The sequence below is a fragment of the Paramisgurnus dabryanus genome, chromosome 4 (genome assembly GCF_030506205.2).
Source record: "Paramisgurnus dabryanus chromosome 4, PD_genome_1.1, whole genome shotgun sequence".
Taxonomy (NCBI): domain Eukaryota; kingdom Metazoa; phylum Chordata; class Actinopteri; order Cypriniformes; family Cobitidae; genus Paramisgurnus; species Paramisgurnus dabryanus.
In genome coordinates, this window is record NC_133340.1 from 17715391 (window position 1) to 17743228 (window position 27838).

At 36.8% G+C, this 27838-nt stretch overlaps 3 protein-coding genes and 1 pseudogene across 5 annotated transcripts in view; all 4 read left to right on the forward strand.

The window, feature by feature from the left end:
- LOC135750644 (uncharacterized) overlaps positions 1 to 8549 on the forward strand; it is a 39464-nt gene extending 30915 nt beyond the window's left edge. The window contains exons 3-5 of one of the 2 annotated variants that reach the window (XM_073814514.1): positions 1642 to 1799; positions 1895 to 2225; positions 4742 to 8549. In XM_073814514.1, coding sequence (XP_073670615.1) covers positions 1647 to 1799; positions 1895 to 2225; positions 4742 to 5958 — 1701 coding nt within the window. In that variant the 5' untranslated portion in view covers positions 1642 to 1646 and the 3' untranslated portion in view covers positions 5959 to 8549. Of the gene's footprint in view, positions 1 to 1240; positions 1800 to 1894; positions 2226 to 4741 lie in introns of those variants that run through there. The other variant, XM_065269595.2, reaches the window with a different exon arrangement.
- Positions 8550 to 9573: 1024 nt separating this feature from the next.
- LOC135752335 (uncharacterized) lies at positions 9574 to 17404 on the forward strand. Its single transcript, XM_073814531.1, has 2 exons — positions 9574 to 9966; positions 13919 to 17404. Exons 1-2 carry the CDS (start codon positions 9705 to 9707, stop codon positions 14875 to 14877), a joined length of 1221 nt encoding a protein of 406 aa, XP_073670632.1. The 5' UTR covers positions 9574 to 9704; the 3' UTR covers positions 14878 to 17404.
- A 133-nt stretch (positions 17405 to 17537) lies between these two features.
- Positions 17538 to 22129, forward strand: LOC135752322 (uncharacterized). Of its 2 annotated transcripts, none has more exons than XM_065270807.2 (4): positions 17538 to 17814; positions 18201 to 18361; positions 18449 to 18809; positions 21063 to 22129. In XM_065270807.2, the coding sequence occupies exons 1-4, from the start codon at positions 17787 to 17789 to the stop codon at positions 22016 to 22018; spliced, it is 1506 nt and encodes a 501-aa protein (XP_065126879.2). In that variant the 5' UTR covers positions 17538 to 17786; the 3' UTR covers positions 22019 to 22129. The 2 variants fall into 2 exon arrangements, with proteins under 2 accessions (XP_065126879.2, XP_065126880.2); XM_065270808.2 differs by having other exon boundaries at positions 18485 to 18809.
- Positions 22130 to 24832: 2703 nt separating this feature from the next.
- Positions 24833 to 27358, forward strand: LOC135750710 (uncharacterized; annotated as a pseudogene).
- Positions 27359 to 27838: the final 480 nt, after the last annotated feature.

Below are 27838 nucleotides of genomic sequence, written 5' to 3' on the forward strand. Positions count from 1 at the left end.
TAGTACGATAGCGATGGCATCCTTAGTTGACCGGTTCCATATATATGCAAATTGGTTTGGGTCAAGTGACAGTGGTGTGGAACTCTTGATGTAAGTGGTGACCAACCTCTCAAAGCACTTAGCAGGAATGGAGGTGAGTGCCACCGGTCTGTAATCATATAGATGAATGGCATTTGATTGCTTGGGGACTGGAACTATTGTGCTTGCCTTAAATCAGGCAGGGACCCATGAAGTGGAAAATTATATATTGTAGATGGCGGAAAAAAACGTCAGTTAACTCTGCACCACAGTCTCTCTGCACTCGACCCAGCACTCTGTCCGGTCCGGGTGCTTTTTTGGTGTTAATGCCGCAGAGAACACATCTTACCTCATGAGTAAGGCTGAGGTAGGATCAGTGGAGGGGAGGAGGGGCAACACAGGATCTGTATTCTCCCTGTCATAGCGGGCATAGAAATGGTTGAAATCTCAGCCAATGTGTAATAAGCTGAGGGGGATTTTGATTTGCTCTTATAGTCTGTGATGGCCCTGATGTCCTCCCATCCAAGGTTTCCTGTTTAGATGCACACAGAAATGTTTCCACAACGTAACATTAGCCACACAGAAATTATTGTAACTCAGGACAGTGATGTATACTCGTCCAATAATTCACGGGTATCCGTACCCTGCCCCTTGAAAACATCCCAGTCTGTGTGGTGGAAACAGTTCCGTAACATAGGGATGGCGTCTTCTGGCCAGACTCACACGATGCCTGACTGAGCTGGCAGATGATAGACTTGAAGAAATGCATAATTTCAGGTTACTGTAGGTGCGCGGAAGCTTCATGTCCATTCAAACCCTCAGATTTTTTTTAATGAAACATCCAATAAACAATGTTGACAGCACCAGAAACAAACCTGACTATTCAGATTATATTTCTCCCTATAAATAGATTTTTAAACCTTATATGCACCATTACAGCTTATGTTATGATGTACAGAAAGCTGTCTCTGGCATATAGTACATAGCCTAAATAAGGAAATAAAGGTATAGATTTTTGTTTTTTTACATTTCTTTGTGTATACGGTATATATTTATATTTAATTATGTATTTATTTATTTATAATTTATAATAATTCTATTGTATTTAATGGTTTTAATGGGAATTTTATTAGATGTAATGGAAACTATAATAGTCACTGTGGGTCTCTGCTGAGATGTGTTGGGTTCTATTGGTTGGGGCATTAAATCCTACTGGGGTCTATACCATAAAGCCGGTTTAGTTGGTAAGCCAGGTAAGTTTAGGATTAGTTTGTGCAAATCCTGGGTTTTGGGTACCATGAAAATAGCTTGTACCAACAAGGCCTGGTCACATTGGCTTGGTTTTGTCAACTTGAAACTAATCCTGTAACAATGAGTTTGTTTAACCATTTTCATGGTATAGGCCCCTGGAGTATGTTCCAAAAAACACACTACAAAAGGAAATCTTAAGTGTCTTCTCTCTCCAGTACAGCAGGAGGCGCTCTGCAGCTCTTTAGTCCACTGATAAACCCACTAAAGAAAGAAAGAAAGAGCTCACGTGTGATGTGTTTGTGTATCCTCAGTGTTTCTCTCTCTTAAGTGTTTTATTGAGTGTAAACAGAGTCTTGTCTCTGTGTATTTTAGTGTTGATGATGGATGTGATGTGCTGTAAATCAGTAGGAACTGATCTGTCCATGCTGGATATTGATGATTTCATCACAGAAATCTCTCAGCTGAAGAAAGAGGTGGCGTTACTGGAGACAAAGCTGAGGTTAAGAGGAGATGAAGGACTGAAGAGAGAGGTTTGTACAGCTTAAACATCCTTTACCTGAATCAGACAACATCAAATCATTTCTAATCTTACTCTGTGTGTGTTTGTTGTGAATCTTCCACACAGGACTCCGAGCTCAGTCTGACTTTACTCTGTTATACTGAGTCAAAGCCCACAGACGCTCAGGACACTACAGTGTGTGACAGTAATCAGGGCTTACAGGATGAGGAATCTACTGATCAAACCTCCACAGAGTCTCTGGATTCTGTCTGGAACGCTGGAGAACAGCAGCAGATCCTGCAGACCAAACTCAAGATGTGTTCAGTCAAACTCATCGACTGCTCGAACCTCATGATGGAGACGGAAAGAGAAAACACAGAAGAGGAAGATCACGCTAATGATGATGAAGATGCAGTGAAGAATTTTGACAACGATGATGATGATTTTATTCCTTCACGTATGTTTCTTCTTATATTTATATTTATGCATTTGGCAGATGTTTTTATCCAAAGTGACTTTCAGTGCATTACAAGGTATACAGTATAGGTTTTAACAGTATGTGTGTTCCCTGGGTTCAAATCCATGACCTATTGGCTGCAAACACAATGCTCTACCACTGAGCTACATAGGAACACTTCCTTTACAACAGGGATTTTCAATCTTTTTTTTATCCAAACCCTTGTGATCTAAATTATTTATTTGTGGGACCCTCATGAGATATTTAGTTTTAATTATTTTTTTTTTTTTACAATATTTTACCTTAAAAGTAAATTTATAATCCAACTGAATATAATTGAGATTTTCAACATAAAATGTATTGTAATTCATACAATTTACTTTCAAACACCATAGGTTTTACTTTATTTCACTCTTATATTAAATGTAGTATTTTGTTAAATCGGTTACAGTTTTTAACCGTAAATGTCGTTTCTTTAAGAAAGTTAACAGATTTTTTTACCTTATCATTGTGCCATTTTATTTTCTGTTAAAATTGTGAAAATTTTTTTACTGTGATACTAAAAATATTTAATCTTTATTTTAGTAGATGCAATTTTCTCAATATTTAGATTTTTTGTGCACCTGCAGATTCCAAATTTTGAAATGGTTGCATCTCAATTTAAAAAAATGTACACTTAGTTTTGTTGCCCAATGTCACATTTGGATGCTCAACGCTACCTTAACGTTTGTTTGTTTTTCTTGATCAAGATATGAATACGAGGAGTCACAATACAGAGTGAGAGACTGACAGAACAACGCAAATGTATTCACTTTAATCATACACAATATAAGCATAAACATGTTTTATCTGTTCTTTAAAGATTGAGCATTAAACGTGTTGTTTTATTACACGTTATTTAAATGTGCTTGTGTGGCTCGGTCAAAAAGTACACTCCTGAGTTTGTGGAAGTATATTTTATTGTAAAATGCTCAAAGTCATTGTGACCGTTTAAAACACTAGCACGTGAAGGCAGCATGAGTTAAAAAAGTATTGTAAAATGTCCCCTTTAAGTGGAAGAACTCTATGTGTACAGGTTGAAGGTTAACTATCCAAACTATTGGTGATTACAAATGGTGTCCCCCAAAGATCTGTCTTGGGGCCTCTTTTGTTTACTATACACTCACCGGCCACTTTTCAGTTGTACACCTGTCCAACTGACTGTTAACACAAATTTCTAATCAGCCAATGACATGGCAGCGACTCAATGCATTTAGGCATGTAGACATGGTCAAGACGATCTGCTGCAGTTCAAACCGAGCGTCAGAATGGGGAAGAAAAGTGATTTAAGTGACTTTGAACGTGACATGGTTGTTGGTGCCAGATGGGCTGGTCTGAGTATTTCAGAAACTGCTGATCTACTTCAATTTTCAAGCACAATCATCTGTAGGGTATACAGAGAATTGTCCGAAAAAAATAAAATATCCAGTGAGCGGCAGTTCTGTGGGCGCAAATGCCTTGTTGATGCCAAAGGTCAGAGAAGAATGGCCAGCCTGGTTCGAACTGAAAGAAAGGCAACAGTAACTCAAATAACCATTCGTTACAACCGAGGTATGCAGAAGAGGTTTTCTGAACACACAACACGTCGAACCTTGAGGCGGATGGGCTACAGCAGCAAAAGACCACACCAGGTGCCACGCCTGACAGCTAAGAACAGGAAACTGAGGCTACAATTCGCACAGGCTCACCAAAATGGACAATAGAAGATTGGAAAAACGTTGCCTGGTCTGATGAGTCTCGATTTCTGCTGCGACATTCGGATGGTAAGTCTACATTTGGTGTCAACAACATGAAAACATGGATCCATCCTGCCTTGTATCAACGGTTCTGGCTGGTGGTGGTGAAAAATGGTGTGGGGGATATTTTCTTGGCACACTTTGGGCCCAAAAGTACCAATTGAGTATCATGTCAATGCCACAGCCTACCTGAGCATTGTTTCTGACCATGTCCATCCCTTTATGACCACAGTCTTCTGATGGCTACTTCCAGCAGGATAACGCGCCATGTCATAAGCGCAAATCATCTCAGACTGGTCCTTGAACATGACAATGAGTTCACTGTACTCAAATGGCCTCCAGGGTCACCAGATCTCAACCCAATGGAGCATCTTTGGGATGTGGTGGAATGGGAGATTTGCATCATGGATGTGCAGCGGACAAATCTGCAGCAACTGCGTGATGCTATCATCTTAATATGGACCAAAATCTCTGAGGAATATTTCCAGTACCTTGTTGAATCTATGCCACAAAGGATTAAGGCATAGGCAGTTCTGAAGGCAAAAGGGGGTCCAACCCGGTACTGGTAAGGTGTACCTAATAAAGTGGCCGGAGAGTGTATTTTTGAAACAGTAAGACCCGCATTACCATTAATTAACTTTTGGTGGTATCTCTTCTTTATACAAATTGTCCATCATTTCCATTTCAATAATTTCACCATTTGTGTTTATTTTAAATATGATGCTATCATGTTTCTTTCAGGTGAAAAAACTGATTCATGTTGTGATGGGGAAATAACGTCCTCAACATCAGAAGAGCGACGGACAGCACAAACTTTTTCCTGCATCACCTGTGGAAAGACGTTGAGCTCACAGGGACATTTAGAGAGACATGAGAGAAAACACACAGAACAGAAACTCTTCACCTGCAAGAGATGTGGGATCAGCTTTACTACCTTACAAGAGAAGAGACGTCATCATTCAAAAGTGCACAGAGAGATGAAGCAGCCATTTCATTGTGAGCAGTGTGATAAAGTTTATTCCTCTGTTTCTAAACTGAAAGTTCACATGAGGACACACAGTGGTGAAACACAGACATTCAGCTCAGAGAAACATGAACACACAGATCAGATACTCTTCACCTGCAGGAGATGTGAGTTGACCTTTACTACCCTAAGAGAGTTGAGACTTCATTCAAAAGTGCACAGAGTTAAGAAGCACTGTGAGCAGTGTGGTAAAGGTTATCTCTCCTCTACTAGTCTGAAAGCTCACATGATGACACACAGTGGTGAAAGACCGTTCCACTGCAGTAAATGTGACATGCGTTTCAGGACCAGGAATTGTCTTGTTGGTCATGAGAGAATTCACACGGGAGAAAAACCATACAAGTGTCCTCACTGTGAGATGAGTTTCAGCCAAAAAGCCTATCTGAAGAAACATGTGTTTTTACACACCAATGAGAGACCGTATCAGTGCAGTCAATGTGACAAAGCTTTTAGGGATTCAGGTTGTCTAAAGATACACCAAATAATTCACTCTGAAGAGAAACTCCATCAGTGTTCATACTGTGATAGACGTTTCCGTCGTAAATCTCATCTGATAGACCATGAGAGAATTCACACTGGAGAGAAACCTTATCTCTGTCCTCAATGTGGAAAAAGATTTTCTTGTTCAGGTACTTTTAAAGATCATCAGAAAGTTCACACTGGAGAAAAACCTCATCAATGTAGTGTTTGTGGGAAGAGTTTTACTAAACATTACAATTTAGTGACACACCGGAGAACTCATACAGGAGAAAGACCTTACAAATGCTCTTTGTGTGAGAAGACATTTACTCAAGCGGTTCTTCTGAGAATCCATTTGAGAGTTCATACTGGAGAGAAACCTTACCGATGCTCCATTTGTGGAGAGAGATTCGCTAATGTAGGACCTTTTAAGAGTCATAAGAAGAAACATGTTCAAAACGACCTAACCTATTAAAAAGAGTCCGTTCAATAATAACAGCCAAATGTCTGAAGAGTTGAAAAAATAAAAGATGTATTGATTAATTAATTGTTCGTTTACAACTAGCTCTGTCCCCTTTTTACTTAAAATTGCTTGATCTGAGTGCTGCTTTTGATACTGTTTCACACAAGGTTCTTATCTGTCTCTGGTTCTGCTCTTTCATGGATTGTTTTTATCTCACCGAAAGAAACTTCATCTCAATGTACAATTTTAAATCTTCCATAGCTCCACTTATGTAAGGTGTTCCTCAAGGTTCAGTTCTTGGTCCATTACTCTTTCTAGTTTATGTACTGCCCCTTTATCATATTATCCATAGACCCTTTTAAACCCCACGTGATCAAATTGCCATCGTATGTTGCCACATCATCATTGTGTACAAACAGTAGAAGGGTCTATAGACGTGGTTTTAAATATCACAGTTAGGCCTGTGACATTTTAACCTATTTCACCGCTTTGTCTGTTGACTCACTTTAATTTTTTGCCTTGAATGAATTTCTGTATTAGTTAATTGTATTTGGTCCACAGTCTAAACTATTCTAAAAACAGTGCTAACTAACATTTACTATTTATAACAGACCTTTTTTTATTTTCTTTCAATAAACAATTTGTGGATACAATTAGACCTTTTCAATCGTTTAGCAACTTTATTGCTAAGACAGAATTTTACCATCTGTGTAACATTGCCCGCCTGCATCTGCTCTCAGCACTGATGATATCACAACTTTGGTGCATACTCTTATAATGTCACATTCTGACTATTGTAATTCCGATTTCATTGGGCTACCTGCCAAAACAATTTTAAGTCATATACCCAGCATATCCAAATTTCCAGCATATCCAAAACTCTGCTGCCAGAGAAGTCAAACACATTAATTCATGAATAACACTGGCTACCTCTCTCAGACAGTATAAAAAATAAAGTAATTGTTAACTTTTAAATGTCTTAATGGTTTTGCCCCACTCTACCTGTCAGATTTATTGGTCTCTACTCCTAGTCATTTCCTTTGTCATCCTGACTCCAAACTCCTTAATATTCCTTGTTTCTGCTTGACATGCAGGGGCGGAGTGGCAATCGGGAAAGTCGGGACTTTTCCCGGTGGGCCGGTAGTGTTTTAAGGCCGCGAAGGCGGGTCTGATAATAGCCGTGCTTTCAGTCTTTAGTCGTGCACTCCGGCCACACCAAAACCTATTTATCATATATTTAATATGCTTCAGCGCTCAAAATGTATCTGGCCGCACCGCTCTCTCTATCAAGCCCGTCTCCCCTGGAGTTCTATCAGCCAATCAAAAAATAAAGAAAGAGGCTACACAATAGCCAATCAGAAAATAGGACTGTTGTATCTGGGTAAGATTTAACGCAACAACCAATAAAAAGCATAGCCTCGCACACCACAGAGGAATGGAGCTTCGAGCATCACTTTGAGCAGCAAAGAGTAGCCTAAGTCTGATCTCCTGTTTTAATGTTACAACAAATGCACAACTTTGACACAAACAATGACAACTTGACTGCTGTTAGAGAATGTTTCCCAGATAATCAGCATCAGTTTTTCACGAGTGTATGGAACTTAGCCAACAGTTTACAGCCTGTTGACTGACAACACCTGCTCAGAACATGTAAGTTGCGTTATATTTTCGTTATCACACGATGACTGACATTTTGTCACATAAAACATCTCTCTCCAAACAGGCTTAATAATTTTATAAGCAACTGCTTTGCAACCATAGTAAGCTTAATCTTACCTAAAACTAGGGAACTGTTGTTGACTTTAAGATCTTTTAAATAATAGTTATTACACTTGGTATTTCATGTTGTTGTGCAGTCATTTTATTGTAATTTTAGATTTCAGCATTTGCTTATTTTTTTTGACCATGGAGGGCTGGTGGTCTATGAAATTTCCCGGTAGATTTTTGGGTCCCACTCCGCCCCTGTTGACATCTATGTGGTGTCGATTGTTTGGTGTCATGGCAGCTTAACTATGAAACTCACTACCACTGACTATGCTTGACATAACTTCCATCTCTTCCTTCAAGTCTCAACTAAAACCTTACTTATTTTCTCAATACTACCATTCCTTAACAATTTTGTACATTGTATAGTCTAATCTTGTATAATCGACTTAAATTGAGATGTGTGTACTATTGATCATTAGTTTTTTGTACATACAGTGTCCTTGAATTAAGCCTGAGAAATGTATAAATAAAAAAGCCTGGAATTTATAAATAAAATATGAATAATATAATTATAGTTTTACTAACACTGATCAGATTTTATGGTAGATTTTCTCTTATATTCATGATGAATTTATCTTTTACATCATCTTTTACCTTGAAATAAAGTAATCTTACAATAAATCTGTTCTTAAATTTACATGAGGCCTTCTGTGTGTAGTTTGAGTAGTATACATACTTTTAATTGTTTAATAGTAAAACATTTTTAAATATTATAAATGCATAATGCAAAGATGTGATCGTTCCATCAGTTTATCAATAGTAAATACAGAACAATTTATCTGTCAGTGTAAGCAATATATTGCAAATTTTGTTCTCCATTAAATGCTTTTGTGTGATCCACCACCTAATTTATAATAAATTGATCCATAATCTTGATCTATCCATGATGCAAATATTATCACAAAAGTTTTGACATATTACCCTAAACAGTCATGACTGTTTAAATGCTTGTTTGCTTTGGTTGTACCATATTTTGACAAGTCAAGTATATTTACTGTATATGAAGAGTTTCGTTGCAAAACTCCTTTTTTTTCCAGAAATCTCGTTTTTTGGTTGTGCATTCCAATGAATATCAGTTCAACTGCAGTTGGTTTGTTTTAATTTAAACCTTCATAACTTAAAAAATACAGCTAAGTATCACCATAAAACAAAATAATAACATGATAACATAATAATAAACATGTTTTGACAAAAATGTTAAAAACAAGAGTTATCTCATTTTGCAACGAAACTCTTCATATAGTTTTTTATTCTGTGTGATTAAATGTAATTAATCGCATGCTGCTAAAAAAATTACTATGCCACGAAGTAAACCATCAGACTGTCACTTTGTGCATTTAGAGGTAAATATGCATCAGTGTGATGTATAAGTGATTAGATCTATGAGGAATTTTATGTTCTTGTAAACAGTTTTGTGCTCTATCAGTAAAATCTTTGGTTATATGTATGTATGAATGAATGGTGATAATAGTGCACACAATGAGATTTACAGAGGTGAGTTTAATGTAATAATAATAATTAGTGGAGACATTCAATAGAGATTTATTATTGATCACTTGCACAAGCAATCATCACACTCTAAATTTGAAATTAATATACAGTAACATTAACGTTAAAATGATGTTGTGTCTTTATTATTCTTACGTGTCCAGAAAGGCAGGCGTTTGTCTTTTGCATAGTTGGTTTGGCAAAGCATCTGTCACGTTTTTTTTCACAAATGAAAACCTATGACAAAGCAAAAAACGTTTGCTGTTGAAAATGTTGAGATTTGTTAACAGCAGGAATGAAGTGTTGAGTGTCTTCTCTCTCCAGTACAGCAGGAGGCGCTCTGCAGCTCTTTAGTCCGCCGATAAACCCACTAAAGAAAGAAAGAAAGAAAGAAAAGAGCTCGCGTGTGATGTGTTTGTGTATCCTCAGTGTTTTTCTCTCTTGAGTGTTTCATTGAGTGTAAACAGAGTCTTGTCTCTGTGTATTTTAGTGTTGATGATGAGATGGATGTGATGTGCTGTAAATCAGGAACTGATCAGGGCTTACAGGATGAGGAATCTACTGATCAAACCTCCACAGAGTCTCTGGATTCTGTCTGGAACGCTGGAGAACAACAGCAGATCCTGCAGACCAAACTCAAGATGTGTTCAGTCAAACTCACCGACTGCAGGAACCTCATGATAGAGATGGGAAAAGAAACCACAGAAGAGGAAGATAACACTGAGGAAGAAGATGAGGGTTGTGGTGAGGATTTTATTCCTTCAGGTATGTTGTTTCATCCTTTATTGTTGTTCGGTTTCTGGTTATATTTTTGCAGATTACACTTCTAGGGGCATTTCCAGATAGCATGCAATCATCGAATCAAAAAACTAGATTTGTCAAAGTTAATTGCATTTAATCAATATCATGTTTGCACTCTCCATTAAAGAGTAACTAAACCCTAAACCAACTTTTTTTAGTTAATGATCTGTAAGAATGGGGCTTTATTAGTGCTGTTCATTGATTTTAGTAAGTTTTTTGACATTTGGATGTAAAGTGTTTCAATACTACAATATATGGTGTAAAAACGTCTGAGTGCTGCCCTCTTCAGGTTGAACGGTGGCTACTGCAGTTGAATTTTCCTATTGGATGGTGGGTCCAAAAAATGACTCGTGACGTAAGCAGGTTCAAGATCACCACGCCCTATTTACGATCTCACAACACACTTAGTTCGTCCCCTCTACCTCTTTGATATCTGCCCACTTTTCTTGCATTTTTCAAATATTGCCAGTGGGTGGAGTCAGGCTCTGACCAGGGGTTTAGTTACGCTTTAATGTGGAAAAAAAGATTGAAATTTAAACAAACCATGCATGTTTGCTTTTGTTAGGCCCTTGACTCTTGTGTTTTAATGTTAAGTTGGCTTTAAAAGACATGTGTTGTTGCAAAGAAAACTGAAATTTAATGGAAAGTGATTTAATCATTCCCGGTTTACCTAAATAATACTTCTTGTGTGTGTTGTGTAAAACTACAATGTTAAATGACAACACTGTTTTTGTAGATATGTTCTTATGAATTATAAAAACACACATTTTTACAACTGAATCAATCACAGACATCGTGAATCATTATATGAAACTCAACAATGGTGACAATCAACAGAAGTTAGCTTTATGCTGCAATACATGCTGGATCGGTTTATCTGAATTAGCTGGATGATTGTTATAATTCTTGGGGTTTGTAGGTTGAGTAATTATGTAAATGTTTATCAGTATTTTTGTGCTTGCTTTGGCTCACTGCATTTGCAAAAAAACTGAATGTTTATAACAGTCACAAAACAATCTACATGATCTAGAACAAATTAGTAATTTCAGTTTCACACTTATCATAAAAAGTAACCAAACATTGATCAAATTTGAGCAATATTTTTCTTTATCAGCGCACATGTTTTTACTTTAAATCATAAAATTATCAAATAAGACTGGGGTCTTCAACCATCTCATCTAAGGGGTCCCTGCTTCGAAAAGGATTGGAAGTAACCATTTTATAAATAGAAACAAACCATACTGTCACACAGCCCATACTATAATAAGACAGTACATTAGCACTATTATGCTGTTGTTGTACAAAATAATTACGCATTATTTTAAGGTATTTGCAGTGTAATACATTTTCATTTTACTGTGAGATGGACAATAACACATTTACATGAACCTGAGTTTTCAGTTTATAAAGATGACTGATCATGGTGAATGGCACAAAGACTGTCTATTCTGGTAGCGCTTTAGCAATCACAAATCTGAACAGCTTGAAACAGCCATCCAAGTTCAAAAATATAGATGAGAATGCAACAGTCCCCCTCCTTCCTATTTTCCTAAATTGCGTAATTTGTGTCAAAGTAATTTAAATACCATTAAACCAAATCAAAATTTTTATGTTTAATGTAAACAAGATTAAGTTTAATAATGTGCAAACATGCAGATTTATGCAGGTTTTTAAAATTACTTAATGATTTCTTTAATTACTGATATGTACTCGGACAACATGCAGGCCGTTTCCCAAAAACAAAAAATAGCTCGTAATTAAATTCCAATTCAATTCAATTTTATTTATATAGCGCTTTTCACAAAAGTCAATTGTTTCAAAGCAGCTTTACATAAATAGAAGCAGTGAAAAGCACAGAAAAACGACAGATAGCACAACAAAATACATGATAGCATGAGCAGTTAAATTTGCTGCGGCTATGACTCAATATTATAAGTGCACGTAGTACTAAAGCAACGTATAGAAGAGGAAGCTAGGTAAAGCCCAAAAAGGCTGCCTCCCCGGGGTGAAAAACCCCCTAGGAGAAAAAAAAACCCCGGGCTTTTATCCAAGGAAAAATAAGTCCTAGGAGGGAAAAACCCTTGGGAGAACGGTTAAGGAGATTTGGCGGAGATTAAGCGGTTCTGCCGGTGATCGTTGGTCAGGCATCATCTGGGCATAACGTTGAAGGACGGCCAGTAGATCCGAGGTGTGCCGACTTTCACATCTACCGGGACTGGGTCTGTTTGTCTCGTGTGTGAGACAGGGAGAGAAAAACAAAATCGTATTAGCGTAGCGGCCGTTCATATGTATTGAAGTGTCACACAGTGATGTGGTTTAACTCAGCTTAGTTCCAGACAGACTAACTATTGCGGCATAATTATATTATCCACAGTTGAGGATTTAGCAAATTGCGAGGGTATATATGGTAAATAAAGGTCACCTTCCGATCTTTAAGAGAAAATGAAACCTGACGACCCGTTTGACTAAGGCCTAAAGCCCCACTGTCGTCGTTAATGCAGGTTCAGTGGCAAACGGGTCTATATTGTATACCATTTACAGGACCAGGAGAAAACGCCAAAAACATCGCAACCCGACCATACGTGCTAACCCGTTTGACTAAGGCCGGAAGCCCCACTGTCGTCGTTAATGCAGGTTCAGTGGCAAACGGGTATGTATGGCATACTATTCACAAGACACACGAAAGCGCGAAAAACGCAACCCGACCATACATACCAACCCGTTTGACTAAGGCTGGAGGCCCCACTGTCGTCGTTAATGCAGGTTCAGTGGCAAACGGGTCTGTATGGCATACTATTCACAAGACACACGAAAGCACCAAAATCGCAACCCAACCATACGTGCCAAACCGTTTGACTAAGGCCGGAAGCCCCACTGTCGTCGTTAATGCAGGTTCAGTGGCAAACGGTGGCAAACTATTTAATGCAATTAATTTTAAGTGTTCATGCAGAAAAGGTTTTTATTTATTTATTTGGTTGGTCTGTGTTATGACCGTGAGTGCTTTGTTCCGTGAAAATAACTATTGCGAGTTAAGAACCTTTACTAGACAAATTATGCGGATGCTTTGTTGAAGAGAAAAGTTTTAAGTCTAGATTTAAAATGATCGACTGTGTCTGATTCTCGTACATCGGTTGGTAAATCATTCCAGAGCTTAGGGGCCAAGTAGGAAAAAGATCTTCCACTTTTAGACACTTTTGATAGTCTAGGGATAATCAATAGGCCAGAATTTTGCGACCGTAGTGTGCGTGATGGATTGTATTCTGATAGTAATTCTCTAAGATATGAGGGTGCTAAGCCATTTAAAGCTTTGTAGGTGATTAGTGATATTTTAAATTGGATGCGATATTTAACTGGTAGCCAGTGTAAAGATGCCAGAATTGGGCTTATGTGGTCATACTTCTGTAAGATTAAACATCATTTGGCAGATCCCCCGGTTGAAGACCCATGAAATAAGAATTACATTTAAATAAATAATGTGTTTTTTAACCATAAACCATGCAAACACATTGTATTATACCAAATATACGAAATAACTTGTTTTTAGCAATGAAATAGGTGCACTTTAATGAAAATTAAGAGCCCAACTAAAGCAAACACTGATCACCATAATGTTTTTTTTGTTGTGCAAACATTGATTCAATAGTTTCTGTCTGCTCTTCTGCTGTCTGTGATTATTATCATGGGGTATAATGGACATAAAATATTACTATTATTATTGGCTTCTGTTATTTAATTTGTTATTTTATAGTTTTCACTGCACCCCTTAAACATATATATTTTTCTTGAGTGCTGCATGCAGCTATAAGAGTACTGTTTTTGCATGAATGTAGAAAAAACACAGAATCTTAATTCACTCTCATTTTCTATGTTTGCAGTTTGTGTAAATGTAAGAAATAGATTTTTTTGTTTTTTCCAGATAAGAAAAGTGATTTATGTTTTGAGGGAGAAATAACGTCCTTAACATCAAAACGGCGACGGACAGCACAAACTTTTTCCTGCACCACCTGTGGAAAGACATTGAGCTCACAGGGACATTTAAAGAGACATGAGAGAAAACACAATGAAGAGAAACTCTTCACCTGCAGGAGATGTAAGATCAGCTTTACTACCTTACAAGAGAAGAAACTTCATTCAGAAGAGCACAGAGGGAAGAAGTTACACTGTGAGAAAAGTGATGAAAAGTTTTTCCAATGCACTGAATGTGGCAAATATTTCAGTACCAAAGGAAATCTTGATGCTCATCAGAGAATTCACACAGGAGAAAAACCATACGAGTGTCCTCACTGTAAAAAGAGATTTAGATACAAACCTTATCTGAAGAAACATATGCGTTTACATACCAATGAGAGACCGTATCAGTGCAGTGAATGTGGAAAAACCTTTAGGCAGCTATCTTCTCTAAAGTCACATCAAAAAATACACAGTGAGGAGAAACTCCATCAATGTTCACACTGTGATAAACGTTTTCATCATAAAGGTCAGTTGATCGTTCATGAGAGACTTCACACTGGAGAAAAACCTTATCTCTGCTCTCATTGTGGTAAGAGCTTCTCTAATCCATCTCATTTCAGTGTTCATCAGAGAGTTCACACTGGAGAGAAACCTTATCACTGTAATGTCTGTGGGAAGAGTTTTAATGTACAATCACACTTTGCAAAGCACCAGAGAACTCATACAGGAGAAAGACTTTACAAATGTTCTCAGTGTGAGAAGACGTTTGCTCGATCAGATGTCCTGAAGATGCATGAGAGAGTTCACACTGGAGAGAAACCTTACCACTGCTTGATCTGTGGAGAGAGATTTGCATATTTAGGAAGTTTTTATACTCACAAGAAGAAACATACTGAAGAACAAACTACACTGAAATCATCATAGCGTCTTTTAACTTTGGAATAATTCAGTTTAAACACACAGTTCTTATATTCTTGTAGTCTTTTTTTGTGAAATCAATTTTCTGTTATATATTGTATTTTCTGGTTTATAAGTCTTCAAAATTTTTATTACCTTGCATGCATGTCTGCTTATGACCAATATGCTTGCATGGTAATACAAATTTTGAAGAATCTTGATACTTGCGCCCAAACTGTGAATCTTTTAGAAATCATTATATTATTATTGATTTCTAAGGGATTTTTGATAAAATATATGCAGGCTTGATGAGCGTAAGAGACGTCTTTCAAAAACATTAAAAATTGTAATGTGTCCAAACTTTTGGGTGGTACAGTAATTCTGTATGATAGCAGAAAACTGGCTAACAGAATGTAGAAGAAAGAGCATCACAGCTTGAGCTAGCTACATGATAGCTAGCATCATAAATGTTCAATGAAATAATGCTAGCTTATATGGAGATATCTGATTTACTGGCTAGCTACCTAGCTTCTGTATAAACACATTTGCTAGTTAAACTATAATACCATATATCAAATATATTTATCCAAGATTTATCATCAGAACTAACTTGACTTGATGTAGTCATTCAGCTTAAATGCAGCAAGTGTGGCTTCTGTGGTAGTCAAAGACTGGAAAATGGAAGGGAATCCCCCCCCCTTAATGGATTTTTTTTATTTCATGAGGTGTGTTTGTATGCATTTTGGTATTATTTTGTGTGCAGGATTGAAGAAATGATCTAGGCATGTTATGGAAGAATGCATGCAGGGCGTCAATGACCCTTTAGTAACCTGTGTGCATATGACTGAAAAATTTGCAGGGTAGAAATGTAATTAAATTTAAATTGCAGTAAACCTTAACTTAAACAAAATTAAGCTGCAAGTTCCATTTAGAGAAGTTTGCATTTTTTTAAATTCCCATATAATTCGACAGCAGCTTAGCTTAGCCTGGGCTGTTTGAGCTTAGCTGGCGACTGACATATTCCTGTGGGTGGAGTATAGTCAAAAACTCTTGGTTTGACATCATTCAACCGGGAAGTATAGGGCTGTAGTCCAAACCGGATGTTCTCTGTAGGCTTTGAAAGGAGACTTCTGTTAAAGAAAATATATCGCCTGGCAGTGAACTTTGACCTTTATCCTTTTGCAGTTATTATTTATGCTCTAACAGCAACATTACACACTAACTAAAGTTTGAAAAATTGGATCAGGAAGAACAGGACCTTTTAATGCCGAAACCTAGGAGCCAAGTGCTTGATTAAAGGAAACATTGATCACTATAATGGTGACTTCAAAAAACCATAATAGAAATAAACTCAAACAGGTTTGTAATAAGTGAAAATGGTAATGGTGTTTGTTTTTAATCTTCTTCTGGTGAGATCTTGAGCGATTGATTGTGTTTATCTGTTACTTACAGTTAATGTTCAACTGTAGTTCAGTTGTACGTGTGTTTCTGTTGCGCTCTTCTCTTCTTGTTCATCTTTTCTTCAGTGATTATTTTCACTCCCCTCCAGGAAACACGCAAAGCCAAAGTACTTTATTAACTTATGGATTTATTTTTGTCTCTTTAATTCATTTATAATCCACTGTCGAACTATTTAAAAGCAGTAGAAAACAAATAAATCTAAGAAATAAAGCATTACCAATACACAAACATACCCTGCTGGCTGCATACAAACTGAAAGGGAAATGACTCGAGTCCAAGATAAACGCAATTATAATCACTTTAGACTCAGCAGTGTACCTACATGACTGCGAGTTGACATCTCGGGTCTCTCTCTCAGTTGCAGTGCAGCTACAACTATAAAAGTGCGCATGTAACCCCTGACCCGCATGAAAATAAACAAAACCAATAAATTTAAACAACAGCTAAATTTATGTTTGGTAACAGCAGGTGTTCATCATTAATGTTCATGTCATTATCTATTTGATTGGATAAATCAAATATTTTTTAATACATTTTATTACTAAATGTGAATTTTTGTTTTGATTTAAATCAATATTTTTTTGTTAAAATCAAAAATAGAATTTAAATAAATTGACACTTTTCAACAAGAAAAATTTACTTTGTGGCAGGTTTCAATTCATATATGTAGAAAATGTTATTAGTTAATTTTAAGGCAAGATAGTTAATTTTCATTGGCTCAATTTACAAAATATAGATAGTGAACCATTACCCAAACTTTTTTAATCTGATGAATGAAAACCTTTGTGTACCCAATAGGCTCACTAAAATCAAATTTTAAGTGTTTTTCAACAAGCTGCTCTTAAAGAATGTACTTTAACTATATTTCCAGTCACTGCAAATGAATCTGATCTATATACTGCTGTGCAATAATGGTTTTGGCAATATCTTTGTCCTTTTAACTTGCATTTGTATTTGACAATTGACTACTGACATTGGGAATTTACATGGGGGATACTTGTTGAAGTCACTGTTGGGCTAACACAGGGTGTGATTTGCTGGGAAGGGTCGGGAAAAACTTTCTGGTATACGTCTGCATTGACCTTGGACCTCAGACAACACAGTGAACCGACACCAGCAGATGGCATGGCACCCCATACCATCACTGACTGTGGAGAGTTTACACTGGACCTCAAGCACCGTGGATTGTGTGCCTTTTCTCTCTTCCTCCAGACTCTGGGACCCTGATTTTCAAAGGAAATGCAAAATTTACTTTTATAAGAGAAAAATAAGGTTGGACCACTCAGCAGCAGTCCAGTCCTGACGCTTCTGACACTGTCTGTTGTTCAAGAGTGTCTTGACACGAGGACCAACTTTGTGGAGATGCAGATTTCATCTTCCAACCAACACTTGGAACCTGCACATAGTGCCAAAGCTACCAGTACCTGGTGGTTTAAGGACCATGTATCCCTGAGAAGCTGAACGTGCAGCACCGGATGAAGCTCAGTGAAACCTCTGTTGCAGGTATGATGAATAATAATGATGTAGTTAGGATGATAGAGTAAGGTTTATCAAGGAAATATAGATAAATGGTTCATTTGTGAGAAGGAAGAGGAAACCGTTTTAAACTTCAGACTTATCACCCAGCTAATTTGCCATCCAGCACAGTAGGTTGCGATAAGGCTCTTTAGCAGTTAATCGCCATTAAACAAGAAGAAGAATGAAGTGTTGAGTGTCTTCTCTCTCCAGTACAGCAGGAGGCGCTCTGCAGCTCTTTAGTCCACCAATAAACCCACTAAAGAAAGAAAGAAAGAAAGAGCTCTCGTGTGATGTGTTTGTGTATCCTCAGTGTTTTTCTCTCTTGAGTGTTTTATTGAGTGTAAACAGAGTCTTGTCTCTGTGTATTTTAGTGTTGATGATGATGGATGTGATGTGCTGTAAATCAGTAGGAACTGATCTGTCCATGCTGGATATTGATGATTTCATCACAGAAATCTCTCAGCTAAAGAAAGAGGTGGCGTTACTGGAGACAAAGCTGAGGTTAAGAGGAGATGAAGGACTGAAGAGAGAGGTTTGTACACTTTAAACATCCTTTACCTGTTTGACAACATCAAATCATTTATAATCTTACTCTCTGTGTGTTGTGTTGTGTTGTGAGGATGTGGATGTGGTTTGTTGTGAATCTTCCACACAGGACTCCGAGCTCAGTCTGACTTTACTCTGTTATACTGAGTCAAAGCCCACAGACGCTCAGGACACTACAGTGTGTGACAGTAATCAGGGCTTACAGGATGAGGAATCTACTGATCAAACCTCCACAGAGTCTCTGGATTCTGTCTGGAACGCTGGAGAACAGCAGCAGATCCTGCAGACCAAACTCAAGATGTGTTCAGTCAAACTCATCGACTGCACGAACCTCATGATGGAGACGGGAAGAGAAACCACAGCAGAGGAAGATCACACTGATGATGATGATGATGATGATGATGGTGATGATGATGATGATTTTATTCCTTCAGGTATGTTGTTTCATCCTTTATTGTTGTTCGGTTTCTGTTATGTTTGCAGATTTCACTTTTAGGGGCATTTCCAGATAACAAGCAACCATTGAATCAATGTTAAAAACTGTTGATTTGTCAAAGTTAATTGCATTTGATCAATATCATGTTTGCACTCTTCATTAATGTTGAAAAAAGATTGAAATTTAAACAAACCATGCATGTTTGCTTTTGTTAGGCCCTTGACTCTTGAGTTTTAATGTTAATTGGGCTTTAAAAGACATCTGTTGTTGCAAAAAACTGATATTTAATGGAAAGTGATTTAATCATTCCCAGTTTACCTAAATAAAAATTCCTTTGTGTGTGTGTTATGTGATACTACAATGTTAAATGACAACACTGTTACTGCAGGACATATTCTTATGAATTATAAAAACACACAAAGTTTTACAACTGAATCAATCTCTGACACCATAAATCAGTATATAAAACTCAACAAAGGTGACAATCAACAGAAGCTTTATGCTGCAATACATGCTGGATTGGTTTACGGTATCTGAATTAGCTGGATGATTGTCACCATTGTTAAGGTTTGTTGAGTGTTGATGTCAACGTTTGTCAGACTTTTAGTGCTGGCTTTGTCTCACTGCATTTGCAAAGCAGAACATTTATAACAATCACAAAACGATCTAGAACATCTAGAACAAATTAGTTATTTCAGTTTGACACCTGTCTTAAATAACCTTACTGTTTAACCTTACTTAAACACATGAAAGTATCAAATAAAAATGAACTTAATGAAAATTAAGAGCCCAACTAAAGCAAACACTGATTACCATAATGGTTGTTTCTTAAAATTGCAATATTATGTTTTGTGCAAATGCGATATTGATTCAATGCAATTAACATTGGAAAATCAACAGTTTAATCTGGGATTAATATCATGGGGTATTGTAGCGGCAGAATAACCTTGAAACTGCCAAGGATTTGAAGATTGTTTTAATATAGCAAAGTATTACAGTGACTTGCTCAAAGTCAACAATACTGTTTCTCAATTAATTTATGACTATACGTTACATTCTGATTGTACCAAGAATATGTGCTACTGCACTAGCCATGGGCTGGTTACCGGTTTCAAGGTATACCAAGGTTTTAAAGTATCAAGGTTTCAAAAACACTCAAATGTTCTGTGATACCGTCTCCAAGGTATGAGTTGTGTTTATACAAAATTCATTAAATCAATAAGTCATGTGATTGATTTGATGTTTTAATATACATTACGAAAATATGATATATATTTTTTGAAAGAATATTATAATTTAAAGGCTTTATTTTACTTGGTATTTGAAAATAACACATTTTAGTGTTGCAATGGCAATACCGCAACACTCTATAACTGTGGTATTTTTGCTAAAGGTTATCATACCGCTAGAACCTTATACCGGCCCATGCCTAACCTGCACTCACCCCCATGCTTTCAAGGCTGCACACAGGTGTTTTAACCTTACGTAATCAATGACGCCCCTATGGCTCCCACGATCACATGAACAACACTTAACATGGCTCCTACAGGTATAATGGAGAGAAAATATTACTATTATTAGTTGCTTCGGTTATTTAAATTTTTTTATCAGCAGTGTATCAAATATTTATTTGCCCCACTGTATGTGTAAGTGTTTTAAGGGGTGCACCCCTTAAAACACTTACACATACAGTGGGGCAAATAAATATTTGATACACTGCTGATTTTTTTCCAAGTTTTCCCACTTACAAAGAATGGAGGGATCTGTAATTTTTATTGTAGGTTCACCTCAATTTTGAGAGACAGAATCTAAAAAAAATGCAGAAAATTACATTGTTGAATTCAATTTTATTTATAAAGCGCTTTTCACAATTGGTAATTGTTTCAAAGCAGCTTTACATTAATAGCAGCAGGGGAAAACACAGAAAAATCGACAGACAACATAAAGAGCAGAATACAGCAGCTATGAATAAACTTTACAAGCGAGCATATTAGTAATGTATTGTATAGAAGAGGGTGCTAAGTTAAGCCAATGTCGGCTGACAGATCCATCCATTCTTCGTAAGTGGGAAAACTTGAAAAATCAGCAGTGTATAAAATACTAACTTACCCCACTGTATTTGTCTTAAGTGTTGCATGCAGCTATAAGAGGACTGTTTCTGTATGAATGTAGAAAAACACAGAATCTTAATTCACTTTTTTTGTTTTTCTCTGTTTGCAGTTTGTGTAAGTTAAAAAGTTTTTTTTTCCAGATGAGAAGAGTGATTCATGTTCTGAGGGAGAAATAACGTCCTCAACATCAAAAGAGCGATGGACAGCACAAACTCATTTCAGCATCACCGGTGGAGAGACATTGAGCTCACAGAGAAATTCAGAGGAAAAACACACAAAACAGAAACTCTTCACCTGCAGGAGATGTAAGATCAGCTTTACTACCTTACAAGAGAAGAAACTTCATTCACAAGAGCACAGAGAGAAGAAAAAGAAGTTACAATGTAAGAAAAGTGATGAAAAGTCTTTCCACTGCACTGAATGTGACACACATTTCAGTACCAAAGGAAATCTTGATGCTCATAAGACAATTCACACAGGAGAAAAACCATACGAATGTTCTCACTGTGAGATGAGATTCAGACTCAAACCTCATCTGAAGAAACACATGCTTATACACACCAATGAGAAACCGTATCAGTGCAGTGAATGTGGAAAAACCTTTAGGCAGCTATCTTCTCTAAAGTCACATCAAAAAATACACAGTGAGGAAAAACTCCATCAATGTTCACACTGTGATAAACGTTTTCGTCATAGAAGTCAGTTGATCGTTCATGAAAGAGTTCACACTGGAGAGAAACCTTATCTCTGCTCTCACTGTGGTAAGAGCTTCTCTAATCCAACTTCTTTCAGTGTTCACCTGAGAGTTCACACTGGAGAGAAACCTTATCACTGTAATATTTGTGGGAAGAGTTTTAATCGGCAGTTTAACTTTGTAATGCACCAGAGAATTCATACAGGAGAAAGACTTTACAAATGCTCTCAGTGTGAGAAGACGTTTGCTCGACCAGATGTCCTGAGAACCCATGAGAGAGTTCATACCGGAGAGAAACCTTACCACTGCTTGATCTGTGGAGAGAGATTTGCTTATTTAGGAAGTTTTCATACTCACAAGAAGAAACATACTGAAGAACAAACTACACTGAAATCATCATAGCATCTTTTAACTTTGGAATAATTCAGTTTAGACACACAGTTCTAATATTCTTGTAATCTTTTTTGTAAAACCAATTTTTTGTTTTATGACGAAATAAATCTGATTATTTAATTAACTGAGTCTTCATTAGGGTTGCAAAAAGGGGCTCAATTTCTGGAAATATTCAATGGGAAATTAATCTGGGTATTTTTGGAAATATTCCACATTGACAATTTACCGGGAATTTATGGGAATTATTTGAAAATAAATGTAAATTTATATAAACTATATCATATACAAACATAAATAAACATTTTGTTTGCTCATAAGCAGACATGCATGCAAGGTAATAGAAATTTTGAAGAATCCTGATACTTGCGCTCAATAAGCTGTGGATTGATTTTAATCCTTTAGAAATCATTGTTGGTCCCATCTGTCACCAACACCTCTCTTACAACATGGGCTGGGGACGGGCTTAAGTGGCCACAATTGTGTGTGTCAACAGCCCCTGATCTCACTTTCATCTATATACATTAATCACCTAATGTACTGTTCACTGCATATGAATTTTACGTTTTCTTTTTACTTGTATTTTGTAAATTGTGTTGTGTTTTAGAATTGAAGAAAATTTTTGTTTTTTTTAGTGGGTAAGGTATTAATCCTCTTACGTTTAATATAATTGATTTTTAGATTTACTGTCAAACTGTAATTCATCATGATTTAGGACGCTTCAATATTTGATCAATTCAATTCAATTTTATTTATATAGCGCTTTTCACAATAGTTAATTGTTTCAAAGCAGCTTTACATTAATAGAAGCAGTGAAAAGCACAGAAAATCGACAGATAGCACAACATAATACACAATAGCATAAGCAGCTAAATTTGCTGCGGCTATGAATCAACATTATAAGCGAGCGTATTACTAATGTAACGTAAAGAAGAGGGTGCTAAGTTAAACCCAAGAAGGCTGCCTCCCAGGGTTGAAAAAACCCCAGACCTTTTTGCCGGGGGAAAAAGTCCTAGGAGGGAAAAACCCTTGGGATATATACAAATCACTGCTTAAAATAAAAACTGTTACAGTGGGAGTAATTTCACTGATTAAAGTAGGTAATATTATTAATAAAAAAATACAAATAATTGTACTCATTCTTTTGGAAATGCATTGTCATGCTTTATTTTTATCTAAATTCAGGCTATGTTATTTTAATGTAGTCAACGAAAAGGTTTTTCATTCATTTTAATTATTTCGTTTGCAGTAAAAATCATGGCACATGATGCTGATCTCCATTTTATCTCTCATCATCAACATATCTTAAAGGAAATATGTCAAAAGACTTTTTTAAGATGTAAAATAAATCTTTAGTGTCCCCAGTGTGTATGTGAAGTTTTAGCTCAAAATAACATATAGATAATTTATTATAACATTTTAAAATTGACACTTTGTATGTGTGAGCAATAATGTGGCGTTTTTGCAAATAAATGCAAATGAGCTTATGATAATGCAAACACTGATCACCATAATTTGCTGTCAATTCTCTCCCTCTCTCCTGCCCTCCCTCTCTCCCTCTTTGTCACAATGGACACAGATTCGCTTTTCTTTTGGGAGCCATGTTTATCTATGTCAATTGCTAGACTGTGATTACTGAGTCTAGATTTAGTGATCATTCATCTCTTACAGTGGAGAGATATTTTGACAGATTGTACATTCTGTTTAGTGCCCGATAACATTTTTGTTTATTTTGGTTTTTACTTTCAATATCCCAATGATGCAAATACTGTATGAAGTTTAATGATTTGGTTTATTGTGGTTTGTGTGCGTTCAGTAGTGCTGGTCTGGAGTTTCACAGCCAGTTGACAGATGGGACTGGTTTTAGGTCTCTTCTCTTGGGTTTTAAGGGCTTCATACTAAAATGTGTTAAAGGGACTTGAGTTTAAGTGTGACCAGAATTTAAGGGAGCGTTTTTGGATGTGTATTATTAGGGGGTATCTGCCTAATTCAGCCCTGCATGCATTAGTAGGTGTTCTTCTCTGAACTCTTAAAATATTTCTACAGAATTCAGCATGCAGGGATTCCATTGGATGTTTGTCCCATTTGGAGTAATCTGTTAGGCATTGTGGACCCCAAACCTCACAACCATACAGAGCTATGGGCATTATTACACTATCAAATATTTTACACCAAACTGTAGCAGGAATGTCTGTTTGTTTAAATTTGCCTTTGATGGCATAAAATGCTCGTCTAGCTTTCTCTTTAAGTGCATTCACTGCAAAACCAAAACCGCCTGATGCGCTGATTTTTAACCTAAGATGGTCGTAGTTTTCTGGAAAATCATAATTTTAGTTTTTTCCAGATTGTCTGTCAGGGTCCAGTTTTGACAGTATTTCTTCAGCCGGTCCAGATGTTGCTGTAAACTTTGTGCAGTATCTGCATAGCACCAGATCATCTGGGTCTATCTCTCTGCACTAAATGGCAGTGCCATGGTTGACCCATTTTTCACATCCTTGCTGATAATGGTTTCCCAAAACCTAAGTAACTGGGTTGATTTTTTTCACGTTTTCTAGGGTTATAGGAGTACTGGGGATTCAATTATATCACTTAAACATGGTGTAACAAAAACAACAAAAAGTCTGATGTCCCCTTTAAAACTAAAATCATGAGCCTGAGTTTGCTTTAATTTGTTTTCAATTGTTTCTAAAATTATCATTGTGACAGCCTTTACCACACCATGAAGAAACATCAACCTTCTCTTGTGTAATGAATGACAGATGAATGAAGTGTTGAGTGTCTTCTCTCTCCAGTACAGCAGGAGGCGCTCTGCAGCTCTTTAGTCCGCCGATAAACCCACTAAAGAAAGAAAGAAAGAGCTCGCGTGTGATGTGTTTGTGTATCCTCAGTGTTTTTTCTCTTGAGTGTAAACAGAGTCTTGTCTCTGTGTATTTTAGTGTTGATGATGAGATGGATGTGATGTGCTGTAAATCAGAAACTGATCAGGGCTTACAGGATGAGGAATCTACTGATCAAACCTCCACAGAGTCTCTGGATTCTGTCTGGAACGCTGGAGAACAGCAGCAGATCCTGCAGACCAAACTCAAGATGTGTTCAGTCAAACTCATCGACTTCAGGAACCTCATGAGGAAGATAAAAACTGAACCCACAGAAATAAAAACTGAACCCACAGAAATAAAAACTGAACGCACAGAAATAAAAACTGAACCAACAGAAGAGGAAGATCACAGTGATGATGATGATTTTATTCCTTCAGGTATGTTGTTTAATCCTTTGTTGTTTGGTTTCTGTTTGCAGATTATACTTTTACGGGCATTTCCAGATTGCATGCAACCATTTGAATTAATGTTTAAAACTTTTGATTTGTCAAAGTTAATTGCATTTAATCAAAATCATGTTTGTGCTCTCCATTTATTTAAAAGGATTGAAATTTAAAAAAAATTGCATGTTTGTTTTAGTTGGGCCAGCAACTTTTTTGTTTTAATGTTAAAGGAAAACACCACAGTTTTCCAATATTTTACTATGTTCTTACCTCAACTTGAAGATGAACAATAAATACTTTTTTTAATGCGTGAACTTTTAATCTTTGTAATCTTATGTGTTTGCATTTAGCCTAGCCCCATTCATTCCCATGGTTCCAAACTAAAGTTTTATTTTGTGCCCTCATACTTACTTGTGTAACTACTAATGTAACAATGTTTAAATAGAAAACGATGAAAGAGTTTGGAGGCTTCTAAGGGTGTACTCACACTATCCAAACCAAACAGCACTCGGGCGAAGTGTCAGTTAGCTGGATGATTGTCACCATTGTTGAAGTTTGTTGAGTGATGATGTCAAAGTTTGTCAGAATATTTGTAAAAAAAAACTGAATCTTAATTCAACCTTTTGTTTTCTGTGTTTGCAGTTTGTGTAAATCTAAGTAAAATATTTTTTTTCCAGATGAAAAAAGCGATTCACGTTGTGATGGTGAAATACAGTCCTCAACATCAAAAAAAGGATGGACAGCACAAACTCTTCCTTGCACAACCGGTGGAAAGACATTGAGCTCACAGAGACATTTAGAGAAACATGAGAGAAAACACACAGAACTAAAAATGTCCACCAGATCTGAGATCAGCTTTACTACCTTACAAGAGAAGAAACTTCATTCAGAAGAGCACAGAGAGACGAAGAAGCAGTTTCACTGTCAGCAGTGTGGGAAGGGTTTTGTTGTCTTATATCAGCTGAAACGTCACATGAGGACACACAGTGATGAAAAGTCTTTCTACTGCACTGAATGTGGCCATTACTTCAGCACAAAAGGACATCTTGTTATTCATAAGAGAATTCACACAGGAGAAAAACCATACGAGTGTCCTCACTGTGAGAAGAGATTCATACAAAAACATCAACTGAAGGAACATGTGTTTTTACACACCAATGAGAGACCGTATCAGTGCAGTGAGTGTGGGAAAACCTATAGGCATTCAGGTTCATTAAAAAAACACCAGAATACTCACTCTGAAGAGAAACTCTTTCAATGTTCACACTGTGATAAACGTTATAGTTTTAAATCTAGTCTTAAAGTCCATGAGAAACTTCACACTGGAGAGAAACCTCATCACTGTAGTGTTTGTGAAAAGAGTTTTAATCGACCTGACAGTTTAGTGTCACACCTGAGAACTCATACAGGTGAAAAACCTTACAAATGCTCTCAGTGTGAGAAGACCTTTACTCAGTCAAGTCACTTAAAAGCCCATGAGAGACTTCACACTGGAGAGAAACCTTACGTCTGCTCGATCTGCGGAAAGAGCTTCCTTAAACAAGCTTCTTTCAGACTTCATCAAAGAGTTCACACTGGAGAGAAACCTCACCACTGCTCGATCTGTGGAAAGAGCTTCTCACATTCATCTCATGTTAGAGTTCATCAGAGAGTTCATACTGGAGAGAAATCTCATCACTGTAATGTTTGTGGGAAGAGTTTTAGTCAACATTACAGTTTAGTAATACACCAAAGAATTCATACAGGTGAAAGACCTTACAAATGCTCTCGTTGTGAGAAGAGGTTTGCTCGATCATGTTACTTAAAAATCCATGAGAGAGTTCATACTGGAAAGAAACCTTACGTCTGTTCTCAGTGTGGAAAGAGCTTCACTAATCAAATTTCTTTCAGCTATCATGAGAGAGTTCACACTGGAGACAAACAAACCTTACGTCTGCTCTCAATGTGGAGAGATATTCGCTAATGTAGGACTTTTTAAGACTCATCAGAAGAAACATGCTGAAGAAAAAACTGATCTGTGAAATAAGCTTTATCACCCTTTTTACCCAATAAATATCAGTTTATATATCAATTATTATTTGTATTTTCATTTTATTCTTTTCATTAAAGGAACAGTATGTAGGATTGTGGCCATAACTGGTACTGCAATCACACAACTGGTGGCCAATACACAACATGACAACATAAGTTCAGGGCTGCAACTCCACTTTTTAAATGACAATATCCTGGCCAGAGCACTGTTGTCAGTGTTAGAAGTATTTGAAATTTAATTTTTATTTAAATAAAATTATTTCTTAATGTCTAGTGACATATCAGGGCCATTTTATGATTAATTGATATCCATTTCTTACAGACTGTTCCTTTAATTATTTATTAATTGTAAATAATATAAATTTTACCATTTACTAATAGGCTACATGGGTTTTTGTTTTTAATCAAAGTTGAAACCGTATTCATATTATTCAGTCCACATAACCCTACGATTCTAGGATTTTTTTCAACTCTGGGGCGCAAGACGGGCTGGGGCGCCGCCCCCTTAAAGTTGGCCAGAGAGGAAAGCTACATTAACA